The sequence below is a fragment of the Parambassis ranga genome, chromosome 16 (assembly GCF_900634625.1).
Source record: "Parambassis ranga chromosome 16, fParRan2.1, whole genome shotgun sequence".
In the NCBI taxonomy this organism is placed as follows: Eukaryota; Metazoa; Chordata; class Actinopteri; family Ambassidae; genus Parambassis; species Parambassis ranga.
The window spans coordinates 19,220,769-19,235,005 of NC_041036.1; the positions used below are offsets into that span (position 1 = coordinate 19,220,769).

At 42.8% G+C, this 14,237-nt stretch overlaps 1 protein-coding gene across 6 annotated transcripts in view; it reads left to right on the forward strand.

Moving 5' to 3' along the window:
• LOC114449142 (asialoglycoprotein receptor 1-like) overlaps positions 1–14,237 on the forward strand; it is a 44,386-nt gene that overhangs the window by 11,404 nt on the left and 18,745 nt on the right. For 2 of the 6 annotated variants that reach the window (XM_028426553.1, XM_028426555.1), the window contains exon 5: positions 3,044–3,211. In XM_028426553.1, coding sequence (XP_028282354.1) covers positions 3,044–3,211 — 168 coding nt within the window. Of the gene's footprint in view, positions 1–990; positions 1,051–2,409; positions 2,527–2,936; positions 3,324–3,417; positions 3,582–3,703; positions 3,820–3,895; positions 4,057–14,237 lie in introns of those variants that run through there. The other 4 variants (XM_028426561.1, XM_028426556.1, XM_028426557.1 and 1 more) reach the window with 4 other exon arrangements.

The following is a 14,237-nucleotide window of genomic DNA, read 5'->3' on the forward strand; positions in this document are numbered from 1 at the left end:
AAACGTCCCCTAACTTTAACAGTTTTATAAATATATTAGATAAATATTTTTTTGAAATTTTTTTGCATAGACCTTTTAATTAACTTCAGTTCTAATCAACAGTAGTGAAAAAATCATTTTCCCCCAGGATTTTAACCCTTTAATCACCAATTTTATAAGGGGTGGTTCTGAAAATTGAAAAAAACACACACAAAATGGCTCATTTTTAATAGAAAAGGTGAATGTGGACTGGATTCTTTTTAACCTTTATTACAGTCTTGGTCATGTCAAACATCAGTAAAAAAATTGACTTTATTGCATTATTAGTTTTTGCACAGCACTGGATTTTCTTTTTTTTCTCCCATTTTGTCCCATAGACTTACATTATAAACACACTTTTTTTGACTGCACAGCCATGGCACTGCTCATGTAGTGTAGTTTCTGGCTTGTATATGGAGTTATAGGGAGTATTTTAGCACATAATTGTGTGTCTACACACTGTGTGTGTATGTTAGAGAGGAAGAGAGCCATTTGCACACTGATCTTGTTGTCTGTGAGTACACACAACCACAGAGTCTTCATAGTAAACAAAAACAAAGAAAGTGTTGCTATGCATGTGTGGCCCTTTGATGTCTACAAGTGCAGACTAAACAAAACAAAAAGGCAAGTGGTCTTACATGTAACCATGTGTGTGTTTTTTTCAATTTTCAGCACCACCCCTTATAAAATTGGTGATTAAAGGGTTAAAAACCTGGGGGAAAAAGATTTTTTCACTACTGTTGATTAGAACTGAAGTTAATTAAAGGGTCTATGCAAAAAAATGTCAAAAAAAATATTTATCTAATATATTTTTAAAACCGTTAAAGTTAGGGGACGTTTTTGTCCCCGAACAACACATTAGGGTAGTGTTTGCGAACAGTCCATGAGGGATATATGCGATTAGTCATCCTGTGTTTTTATTTTACTGTGAATTTCTTGATCTACACACTAATTAACAGTTTAACCTTTCAGTTAAAAAAGAGGAAGACACTGTGTATGAAAACATCAAGGTGCGCAATGATGGGCAAACTGGTAAGATGGAAAAAAAAATGCCTTACTGAAGTGCAGCTTAGAACCGGCTGAGTGTACATCCATAAGACAGCTTTGCCACATTTCTTAAAATAGATTGTTAAATAAAATGTTTTAATTTTTTATTACTTACATGAAATGTCTTATGTGTTATTCCTTTACTTTGGAAGAGCTTTGATAATGTGGTCTAAGTTCTTATTTTTGTTAAAGGGAACAGCTGACAAGGATGATTTTTGTTGGAGGTGACCTTCTGGATCTTTTTGGTCACCATCCTGAGATCTTTGATTAGGAAGAAGTGGACAATATCTGGTCTCAAAATTACTATTTATTTTTAACAATGCAGAAGCCAGTTCTGAGTCACACTAACACATCTCTCGGTTGTCCAACATCAAGAGAGGAGAACAACGTGCTCCTATTTTACACACACCTTTTATCCTATCTTGGGATCCCCAGTGGGTCCATACACTCAGGGGTACCATAAAGTCACATGTCCTCCCCCAGTTCTGCACCAAATGGGGTCAGCTCAGCTGCTGTTTATTTCACCTTATTTAGTCAAACCTGAGAGTCAGGAGCAAAGCAGGAAGGAAATGGAAGGAAGGAAATATCAACCAGAGCTCTCTCCAAAGAACAGAAAACAACTGACAGAGGGAGTGAGTTACCAAACTGGGCTATATGAAAATTCCACACTTCTTAATACATTCAGTATATATTAATTTTCTATAAACTACACAAACACTAACAAAACACATTATAAAGGATAATCACTTGTAGATATTAATACACATGCTTCATGGTAATTAGTTGCCTGCTAATAATTCTTTCAAAAAATTAATCACGATTATTTATGGCATTTAGCCGATAACGATTAATTTGAAGATTAATTGACGACAATTGCACTTATGAATCTCTGCCTGTTGTTTTAGTTTTATTTAAGTGCTGTCAGCATTCGTTCCCTGAGGACACTGGGTGCTTTGTCAAGTGCACATTGTCTGACCTCTGTGTCATCGGGAGGAACAGATAAGCTTTATGAGATCATACAAACACAATCTATCTGGGTAGCATCAAATAGACTCACACATTTATTTTTTTTGACAACACTCAAGGGCTTTTTTTTGGATCGAATACACATTGCCCTGAAGAGTCACTGTTAAAGCCAGGTTGAGCCTATAGGCTAGTCAGACCTAGTGAGTTACCTACCTTCCGCTGTTATTACAGTGTATGACTATGTTCTGTTAAGCTCCGCAGTGTTACACTGTTATTTCAATTGATTTTTTCTCTACTATAACACAAACTGCAGTAAAATTCTACAAACCGTCTTATTGGCTGCTAAATCTTCATTATTGACGCGTTGTTCACTCTCAGCAGAACTTGTGCCAGAAAAGAAAGCAGATGGCAGAAGTTTCCAATATCAGCACTTGGCCTGTTTGGGGACGTTTTGTGTCATTTTGCTGTTGGGTATCATTGCACTTGTGATCTACAGTAAGTACGCCCAACAGGCAGCGCATGTACTGCTATCATTCATTTATAGTCATAGACTGAATGCAAAACAAACGGCTATTGTCTCTCTGTGTACTCTCAGGCTTCTTAATCTGAAAGACTTTTTGCAAATGTACTAGTACACAATAATATTCAGAGGTTTTTTACACAAACATTCCATAAAAAGAAACAAACTGAAAAGCATCATCTGTGACCTTCACTTAAATCTGCTCTGTCCAACTGTTGGCCTGATAATTATACAACCTTTATAAGAAATCATTCTGTAATCAGTGATCAAGTAATCAGCACACACACATTACAAATTAGAACAGGCAGGAAAGAAGTTTTATTAAAAGAACAAAAGCAACGCTGCATTATTCCTCATTCTTATGAAGCTAATGTTCATTTTGCAGTTGCTACATGGAATCATGATGTAACTCAGCTGGAAGAGTTAAAGCACAACCAAACAGTCCTGACCACACAGAATGAAAACCTTCAACTGAAGAACCAGCAGCTGGAGGCTCTCAATTACAATCTGACAGATATCAACACCAATCTGACCACAGAGAATGAAAACTTGAAGAGGGACAACAAAAATCTGACCCAAGCCTATACTGTCCTAGACAACAAGGTCACAAACCTGACTGCAGGAAACCAGAACCTTCAACTGAAGAACCAGCAGCTGGAGATGGACAAAAAGAACCTAACAGCACAACTGCAGAACATGGAGAAAGCAGAGATGGAGCTCAACATCAGTCGAGCTCAGTGGACCTATGATCAGTACTGTAAGATAAATGCTGGTATGTTCAGATCTGAATAATTATCGACAAAGATAACCAATAATAATATCAGCACACAGAGATGTTGGTTATTAGTTGGTCTCTGTTGTTTCAGGAGGAAAGTGTCAGGGTTGTCAGAATGGCTGGCTGCTCTCTGGGTCCAACTGTTATGCTGTTCAGAACCCTCCACCTCTTAATCAGACAAGCTGGGAAGAAGCTCGAGAAAACTGCAGAGGGAAGATTTCAGATTTGGTTGTTGTAGTTAATGAAGATGAAAAGGTAACTAGAAAACACATGTATATATCTGACAGTCTATATGAAATGAAGTCCTTACATCACAGTTTGTTTATTCAAATCAAATATTTAAGTGTTCCTGGTAACTTTCTCTCTGTTGTCCTCAGAACTATGTCAGACAGAACAGTTGGCCCATAGGAGGAGTAGATCCTGGATACTGGCTTGGTCTGAGAGTTGAAAATGGGAAATGGAAGTGGGTGGATGGAAGTGATCTGACTGATCTGTAAGAGACACATTCATGAACACTTTGAAGTGTAAGAAGTATCAGACTTTATTTAACTGTCATGTTTATTCTTCAGCTCCTGGATACAACAACTTCCTGCAACTGAAGGTCAATGTGCAGTTTCTGTCCCTAGTAATGGATGGAAATCAGTGAGCTGTACTGAGAAGAAAGGTTGGATGTGCAAGAAGAAGGCTTTAACTCTTTAAAGACTGCAGTCAAACTGAAAAAACTTAAAGGACTGTCTGTACATATAACAACATCTACATAAGTGTGATATATATAAGTGTGATTTATAGAGACTGCTGTTTCACAGTGTGTTTTAAACATGTTTTTTGTGCTGTGAATATAAAATGTGTGTACATGTTGTTACTTTAAAGAAGATAATCTTTGTTTTAGTGAATAAAATGTTTCAATTTGTTGCTGTTTGTTGCTTCTTTAACACTTGTCATGAGTGTTTTGTTCATTGTTTTGTATTCATTTTGCTTTTGCTTATCATTTTTAGATTATTTAGTATATTCCTTCCTCTTATTTATTATTATTTTGAGATTATTTAGCATTTTCTTTCCTCTCTCTCCCTTCTGTCGTCTCCTTTCTTCTCTTCTCCTCCTGTCCTTTTTGCTGTTCTTCCTCCCTCCTGTTCTCTGATGCGCTTTGTAGTTCTGTCATGATTTGTAGTCCTGTGTTCCCTGTTTCTTCCTGTTGCGTCTTTACTTCCTCCTGTTTTCCTGCCTCTGTGATTACCTGCTCCTCCCTGATTGTTTCCACCTGTGTCTTGTCTCCCCACTTACGCCCTGTTGGCGGTATTATTCTACGGGCAAGTCAGTGTCCAATCGGACCATCGAGCGATATCACAAGGGGCTCAAATATCCAATTGTAGAGCCTTGTGCCTCTGACGTGATGTATCAAAGATGTCTTCTGAAGACAAGAGAAGTATCTCCACTAACTAGCTGAGTCGTCTACACATTGTCCTCATTGGATCATTGTTCCTCGTCCTGTGTAGCGGTTTACCTGTCGTCGTGTCCTCAGTGGCGGTTTTGGGCACGGGAAGACCGGGCGGTCGCCCGGGACGGCATCACACAGGGGGCGGCACGAGCAGTTGGAAAAAATATCATCTGTGCGGCGGTTTTCTAGGTATGTTATAGATCACTGTGTGGAGAATTGGAAAATTAGCGCCCCCTGCTGCTGCAGGCGCCCCTGATGCTGAGCAGCTGCCGTGCAGAAGCTGTGAGAGGAGGGGAGGGGGCGCGGGGGACAGCTGACCTCTGGGTCTCCAAACGGAAAGGACAGGGAGAGAAGGAGGGAGGTCTCACTCTGTCCTGATAGTATGCGTCACTGCATGTTTGTGTATAGCAGCGTGAATGATCGAAGGAGTGAGAGGTCTTACCGTTAAGATCATTAAACAACACGGAAGTGTTTGCCAAACCGGACAGACAGAAGAGCTGCAGGCAGAGAGACAGAGGACTGTAGCCTGATGCTGGACTGAGAGTCTGATGCTGGACTGAGAGTCTGATGCTGGACTGAGAGTCTGATGCTGGACTGAGAGTCTGATGCTGAAGCTGTCAGCTGGTTTATGAGTTAAATACAGGGTAAAAAGTGGGAATGATTATTTATCATCCATTCAGCCTCTCTTCACTTGATGCCACAGCCTGGACCATCACACAGGTATCAAAATCACTAGTGTGTAAATCACAACCTTTATGCTGCTTATTAAAATCTGAAAGCACTATCATAACAAAGAACTATATTTATGTATAAAATGCAGTCCTATTGTAGTACAGTGAAATATTTTTGTTTTGTCTGAATAAGCAAGGACATATGTTTGATCCAGTCCAGTTGTAGCGCTCTAGTTTACATGCCTTATGTTAGTTTAATTAAAAATAAAATAAAATATAGACAATGGGGAATTTATTTTTATACCATTTATCATCATATTATCCATTTTGCAACCTGTCATGTTTTGTTTTCTGTAATGATTGTGCATGTTTGTTCCTCTATCTCTCCTTCATCCTCTCGGTCCTGTCTCCCTCTTCTTCTCCTCCTCTACCCGGCCGACTGTCAGCAGGAAGGTTCTTCCATATGAGCCGGATCCTGCTCAAGGTTTCTTCCTGTTAAAAGGGAGTTTTTCCTGACACTGTGGCTCTTAAGGGGATTCTGGGTCTCTGTGAAGCGCTTCAAGACAATTTCTGATTGTAAAACGTGCTATATTAATAAAACTGAATTGAATTGAATGCAGCCTTCCCCCTTATTTCCCCCTTTTTTTTGGGAGGGGGGGGGGTCTCACCCGGGGACCGCACTGCGTGTCCTCCTTGTCCTTTCGTCCTCCTGGTTCTTGGTTAGGTTTGTTATTTTGTGGCCAGGTGGGTTAATTTCTCTCAGCTGCTGGGGAACTTATCTTGTTGTCTACCTATTTAAACAGGCAGGTGGCTGTGCTCCTGTCTCTCCTCTTCCTGTGTGGCAGAAGCCAAATCCTTGCACTGGCAGGTGCTGCTGTTCTGATCCTGATCTGCATTGTCGTAAGCTTATTGGTCCTCGTTCGTGGATTGTGGGTCAGGAAGTTCGAACATAGCCGCATCCACACCTGCATAAATCTGAGTTTCTGGATGTGGTAACTCACGGGAGACTTCTTGGTGAACAGGGCAAGATTTATTTTATCTTCCACAACAGTGACACACGTCTCTTGTCAACACACAGCACAGTGACTCTTTTTTAACAACGGGCTTCAGTTCTTCTTCTCTTCTGTTTACACCCAACTGGTAACAAGTCTACCAACCCCACCTAGTGGACAGGCAGCGAATTATACAATTAACCCCATTTTGCACATTTTACTACATACCTTCCCCCTTAAGCATTTACCCTACATCTTACAGGAATATTGTAAATGTTTTGGTTAAACTCTTTAACAATGCCAACAATACCATTTATACATTTGCCTTAACTCAACTGAAAGTCTTTAAGGTAACTGGGCAATTTAGTTTCCCTTTTTGATTGTTTCCTCACTGGAGTGGTAATAGTGACACTCTGTTGTTCAGTCTCTGAATTGCCTACAGCTACAATAGCTGCCGGCTCCTCCCACTTGTCACCACTAAGAACCACCTCCTCAGCTTCCAGCCATGCTTCATTCTGTTCTTCTGCCTGACTGGGCTGAACAAAGGCAGCCTGTTGACTGTTGTTGCCTTCTCTTGGTCTCTGATGATGAGTGTGAATTTGATCCACATGTCTCCTCACCACTCTCCCATCACCCAGCATCACCTTGTAGGACACTGGTCCAGTCACAGACTCAATAATTCCTAGGATCCATTTGGGTCCTAGACCGAAGTTCTGGGTCAGCACGGAGTCACCTGTTTTGAACCACTGTCCCTTTGCCTTTTTGTTGTGATCTTTAATTTGCCTCTCTTGTATTTCCTTCACCTTCCTGCTTAGGTCAGGGTGAATGGAATCCAGGGTGCAATGTAGCTTCCTCCCGAGAAGCAGCTCTGCTGGAGATAGACCTGTTGTGGTGTGAGGAGTCACTCTGTAGCTAAATAACACTCTAGCAGTGTGCCCTCTGAACATTTATTCATCATTCTCTTGAATGTCTGTACACCTCTCTGCTAATCCATTGCTGGCAGCATGGTAGGGTGCAGAGGTCACATGACGGATACCATTCTTTCTTAAGAAGTCTTGGAATTCAGCGCTGGTGGAACAAGTGCCATTATCAGACACCAGCAACTCAGGCAGTCCATGGTTACTGAAACTGGTACGCAGGCACTCAATTGTGGTGGCTGAAGTGGCAGGAGTTCACTGGGTACACATCCATCCATTTTGAATGTGCATAAATAAGCACAAAAAACATTTTTTCTATAAACGGTCCACATGATCCACATGAATGCGGCTCCACGGTTTGTCAGGCCAATCCCAGGGGTGTAATGGAGCTGGTGCAGGGATGTTGCGGTGTTCTTGACAGGTTTTACAACCCTTTACGTTTCCTCCACTTCTTTGTCCAGCTTTGGCCACCACACATAACTCCTAGCCAGTGATTTCATCCTGGACACTCCTGGGTGGCACTGATGAAGCTGCCTCATAACATGTTCTTGACCTGGCTTTGGCACAATCACTCTCGAGCCCCATAACACACACCCATTCTGGATGCTGAGTTCCTGTTTCCTCACCTCATAAGGGGCAAACTCCTCCCCTTGTAGTTTGGATGACCAGCCATTGTTTACCACTTCCCACACCCTCGAGAGTACAGGATCTTGGTCTGTCCATGCTTTCACTTGATCAGCTTGGTCAGAGCTCTCCAGCATGAGAACTCTCTCTTCCAGCCTTTCCACTTCTGCTTTCTCTTGTAAAGGAAGGTGACTCAGAGCATCTGCATTGCCATGATACTTCCCTTTCTTATACACTATTGTGTATTCATAGGCTCTCAAGGTTACCGCCCACCGTTGGATTCTGGGTGAGGCCATCTGTGGTACGGCCCGCATCTCACTGAAAAGTGACAACAAGGGCTTGTGAGCTGTCACTATAGTGAATTTCCGACCATAAATGTACTTTTATTTCAAACATCACTGCTAGTCCTTCCTTATCTAGTTGGGAATAGTTCTTCTCAGCCGTGTTTAATGTTAGTGAGGTGAATCCTATGGGTCTCTCAGTTCCATCTGGCATGTGATGTGACAACGCAGCACCTACTCTATGCGGTGATGTGTCACATGACAGCACAATGTCCTTCTCTGGGTCGTAATGCACCAGCACTTCAGCAGACTGCATCATTTCTTTTGATCTTTCAAAAGCCACTTTTTGTGACTCTCCCCACTGCCACTTTACGTCTTTTTGCAGAAGTTTGTGCACTGGGGCGATAACAGTTGACAGATTTGGCAGGAACTTGTTATAATAATGTATGCATTTGAAGGTGGTGGTGCCTCTTGGATGGCTTTCACCTTCTCATGGACTGGGTGCAATCCTGTTTCATCCACTTTGTGACCCAGGAACATCACTTCCTCTTTCATGAATAAGCACTTTGCCCTTTTTAGTCGGAGACCAGCTTCCTGTAGCCGTTTCAGTACCATGGCCAGAGTCTGTAGATGTTCTTTATCATCTTTGCCTGTGAGGAGGATGTCATCTAGGAAGATGGTCACATGAGGAATGCCCTGCAGCAGTCCCTCCATGGTCCGTTGGAATATCGCTGGACTTGATGAAACACCAAAAGGTAACACTTTGTATGTGAACAACCCTTTGAGTATTTATAGTCGCATACTTCTTGGCTTCCTCATCTAATGGAATCTGATGATAGGCGTGACTCATATCCAACTTGGTGAACTTCTGTCCACCTGAAAGTGTAGCAAACAGGTCCTCAATTCTGGGGATTGGGTATTGTTCCAGTTTTGAGATCTGATTTACAGTCAATTTGTAATCCCCGCACAGTCTTACTGTGTCATCAGGTTTTAACACTGGGACCACAGGTGCTGCCCACTCAGCATGCTTTACTGGTTCAATAACCTCCTGGGTTAGAAGACGGTTGAGTTCACCCTCAACTCTTCCTCTCATGGCATATGGGATTGGCCTGGCTTTAAAAAACCTGGGTGCTGCTTCCTTGTCCACATATATTTTTGCTGGCGGGCCTTTGAAACTCCCCAGTTCCTCTTTGAAGACTTCACTAAACTTCCCCAGTGCTTCCTCCAAGATCTCTTCTTTTCTCTGGTAAGTTTGGGGTTCCGTGCTCCCCTAGACCCTCTGGGGTCTCTTCCTGGACGTGATGGAGCTTGAGTACTGAGTTCCACTGTAACCCTAGCCTCCTAATCCAGTACCTGCCTACCAGACTAGGGCCTGAACCTGCTACAACTACCACCGGTAAGTCTTTCACTAGGCTTTTGTGCTGCACCTTAACCACAGCTGCTCCCAAACTTTTTACTCTGTCCCGTCTATGTAAGGAGTCTCACTCGACATGGGCGTAGCTTTGGTGTCTCTTTTCCCCCTAAGGTTTTGAATACCGAGTGGTTCATTACTGTAACCCCACAACCTGAGTCCATCTCAAACTGTGTGTCTATCCCATTAACTCAACGTCTCTATAAATGGCTCTTCTGCAGGTACATCCAGTTCATCTATTTTGTACAGTGTGAACATGAATTCATCTGTATCAACACCATCTTTGTCATTGTTCTATTGACTTACATAATTTGCTCCCTGAATTCTCCCCTGTTTGCCTGTGTGTACTCCACCCCTTCAAGTCTTTGAATCACTAGTCAAGCCCTTGGACCTACACACTTCCTACACACTACACCTACACACTTCATCTTTATTGGCTGTTTCAATGGCCTGGGCGAGCTTCAGTGCTTTGTCGAAGGTCAAGTCAGGCTCTAACAACAGTCGACGTTGTATACGGTCCTCCCCAATGCCACAGACCAGTCTGTCACGTAACATTTCTGCTAACTTGTCTCCATAGTTGCAGTCTTGTGCTAATTTCCTCAGTACAGCAACATATTCCATGACTGTTTCTCCATACTTTCTGTTTCTTGAATTAAACTTGAAATGTTGCACAATCTCGCTGGGTTTGGGGTTGAAATGGTCCTTTTAACAACTTTACGAGTTCATCGAACGTCTTGTCTCCTGGCTTTCCAATCCAATCCATCTTTATTTATAGAGCACTTTTTAAAAGACAACAGGGTCAGCCAAAGTGCTGTACACAGCCTATCAAGTGTAGAATAATTGACTAATAAAATAGAATAAAATGAAATAAAATAAATATAAGTTTGATAAAGCATAGGGATATAAAACCAGACAATAAAAGCACCAGCCAGGAGTAAGAACAATAAAACAAGTAAAAGTCAACAACTCAAAGAGAGTTAAAAGCCAGAGTAAAAAGATATGTTTTAAGTGATGACTTAAAAACCATAAAAGAATCAATCTAAGGTGCAAAGGCAGTTTGTTCCACAGTTTAGGACCTGCGACAGAGAAGGAGCGGTCCCCCCTGAGTTTTCTCTGCGTTTTTGGGACGACCAGGAGAGACTGGTCAGCTGACCTTAGAGAGTGAGCAGGGCAGTGGGGCTGGAGCATGTCAGACATGTACTGAGGGGCGAGACCATGAAGGGATTTAAAAACAAATAAGAGAATTTTAAAATCAATGCGAAAACGAATCGGGAGCCAGTGCAATGACTTTAAAATCAGAGTAATGTGCTCTCATTTCTTAGTCCCAGTTAAAAGCCGTGCAGCAGCATTCTGTACAAGCTGCAGTCGTGCAAGTGAAGCCTGGCAGAGCCCATAATAAAGTGCGTTGCAATAATCTAACCGATTCGTAATAAAAGCATGAATTAAAATCTCAAAGTGATGCAGGGAAAGGAACGCTTTGGCTTTGGCCAGTTGCCTCAATTGAAAAAAGCTCGCTTTGACAGCTGCACTGACCTGAGCATCAAGTTTCAGGTTGGAGTCCAATTTTACACCAAGATTTGTCACTGTGGACTTTTGATATTGTGTCAGGACACCCAAATCTACATCAGCAGCAGAGGCATCACCGGGCCCAAACAGTATGACCTCTGTCTTAGTGTCGTTAAAATGTAGCAGATTTGCTGACAGCCAGGATTTAATTTCCTCAACACAGTCTAAGAGTTTTTGAACAGAATGAGTTTGGTTTTGTTTTAAGGGCATGTAGATTTGTGAATCATCTGCATAAAAATGGAAAGAGACACCATGTTTATGGAGAATGGACCCAAGAGGAAGGAGGTATAGGGAGAAGAGGAGGTGCATAGCACTGGGAGAGACGAGCCAAGCTCAAACACATCGACTTCAAAGCTGGAGTAAGACAATGTCGGAGTGAGTTGTTTACAGATATATTTATCTTTGTAAACAGTCGCTATGCCGCCCCCGCGGCCAGTTGTCCGAGGGGAGTTGAAGAATGTGCAGTCGGATGGTAAAAGTTCGCAGAGAGCACTCGACTCACCGACAGACATCCAGGTCTCTGTGATGCAGAGGAAGTCCCAACTCATTTGTAGTAAAGAAATCCTTTAAAATGAAAGTCTTGTTGGCTAGCGATCTAGCATTCACAAGGGCCACCCTGACAGCGGCAGGCTCCGGTGCTTCTGCCGCCAGTGGAGCACGAGGAAGAGGCCGCAGGTTGTGGAGGTTCACCCCGCGCCGGACCAGGCGACAGGGAAGACGGCGATTCACTGGCCCTCCATCCAAGCCGACCACTGGGAAGAGGCTAGATTTGATCGGGTCTCGGGAGCACCAGGGCACAAAACGGTGACAGTTACTACACTGGGTGTTTGGATTCCTGTTTTGGGGTATTTTTATTGTCTTTATTTTGGGGTTATTGGTGTGTGTGTGTGGATGGGTGCTCCTATGTTGGCATGTTGTCGATGTGGTTGGGCCCCTGTGGTCTGTGATTGATTTTCTTTTGTTTGCTGTACAGGAGCTGTGGCCCAGCGGTGGTGGTTCCCCTTCCCGTTTGGAGTGTAGTGTCACAGGTGTAGTTTGATCCCTCGGTTTGTTCCTCTGCCCCGGTGAGCCTCAGTCTTGTCAGTATATTTTGCGGGGCCATCTCAACCCATCTTATTTGCTAAACTGGCAACTTATATTATAATTAGTTTTAAACATGGTCTGTGGATCTTACTCTTCTTGTAATTAAATAAATCTTCTATTTTTGGTACCTGATCCTTGCCCTGCGTGTGATTCTAACCTGTGTCCTTTTCTTATTTCCTGGTTTGAGGCCCTCGCCTCCCTGGGTGGCGTTGTTGGCACCCTTAAATACCCTAAATAGCCTCCCCCCTCCCTCCTGAGCTCCGTCACATTCATTTCTGTGTTTTACTTTTGTTCTTGAGTCAAAGTCCTTTTTTCGTTCTTAGCATAGTTACTGCCTTTTGATGCACTGTAGTTGTGTCGTTTTTGCCATGGCTTTGAATAAAGCTCACCTTTAGTTTTCTTCAACTGTTGTCCTGCATTTGGATCCTCCTTTTACCACCACACACAACAACACTTACATATTGTTCATATTCTTTCCTTCAGTGTGCTCCAGACCAAGAACTCCCTCATACTAGTCTATACAAAATTCTGAAGCACAGATCTACAGTATTTAGAATGTATGAATGTCTCTGACATGAACACATGAATGATTATTTATTCAGTAATGTTTCAGAGAACAGGAAGTGTGTGAGGTCTTTGCAGACTATTCATCCATTCTCTAGTTTATTCAAAGCATGTGGTAGGACTGTACTGCTTCCAGAAGGTTCTTCCTGTTTTGCTGAAAATGCATGTTGTTCTCCACAGGCTCAGATCACTGCACTGTTCTCACCAGAGCTGCTGCTGAAGCTGCTGTGTGAGGAAGGTGCTGTCACTTTTGCAAAAAAGAAGTCAGACGGAGTCTTTCCAAGCTCCATTTAAAACTACAATTTGTACAAATGTCAACATTTGTAGAATGTGTACAAAAATATAACATTAGTTTGTTTTTTTGTGTAATTTTAGAATTTTTTGTACAATGCTTATAAATATATATTTTATATTATATATAAAATAAAGGCAACACTTGAACAACATAAGTAACTCCAAGTCAATCATACTTCTGTGAAATTGTGCAGGGGGCCAACAACCCAGCAGCAGGACTGCTACCTCCTCCTTTGTGCAAGCAGGAGCAGGAGGAGCACTGCCAGAGCCCTGCAACATGACCTGCAGCAGGCCACTAATATGCATGTTTCTACTCAGACTGTCAGAAACAGACTCCATGAAGCGTCGTGCACAAGTGGGGCTTGTGTTTACAGCCCGACACCGTGCAGGGTGATTGGCATTTGCCAGAGAAAGAGGCATTTCTTTGGAGACACAGCCCTCCATGTGCTAGCCAGAGGTACCCTGACTGCCATCAGGTACCAGGATGAGATCCTCAGACCCATTGTGAGACCATATGCTGGTGCAGTGGGCCCTGGGTTCCTTCTGATGCATGACCATGCTAGGCCTCATGTGGCTGAAGTGTGTCAGCAGTTCCTGCATGATGAAGGCATTGATGCTATGGACTGGTCCGCCCGCTGACTCAGTGAGAGTCAGCCAGATTTCGAAAGTAAACACACGCCCCTTTCTCTCGGAGCTCACTCTGAAGCCACACCTCCCAATCACACTGACGCGCATTACCTGAAGACGAGCTGCGGTCTGTCACTCCGGCCATCATGCACGTACCTCTCTGGTGCGCTCAGAGTGACAACCAGCCAATACTCCGCTCAGGGTCGTCCCAGAGGATTGGCTGATGTTTTTAGTGTTTTATAGCTTCCACAGATGATTCAGATTCTTCGTTTTAATGTGAAACTGCCGAACTAATCGGTTGCTATCGGATTGTAAAGAGAAGTTACACCAAATTAACAAACAGTGCATCAGAATGAAATCTCCTACCCTACCTTTAAACAACTGTCTGTAAATATAACAACTAACAACAAGCCGTGGATCACCAGCGACCTGAACACTCTACTCAA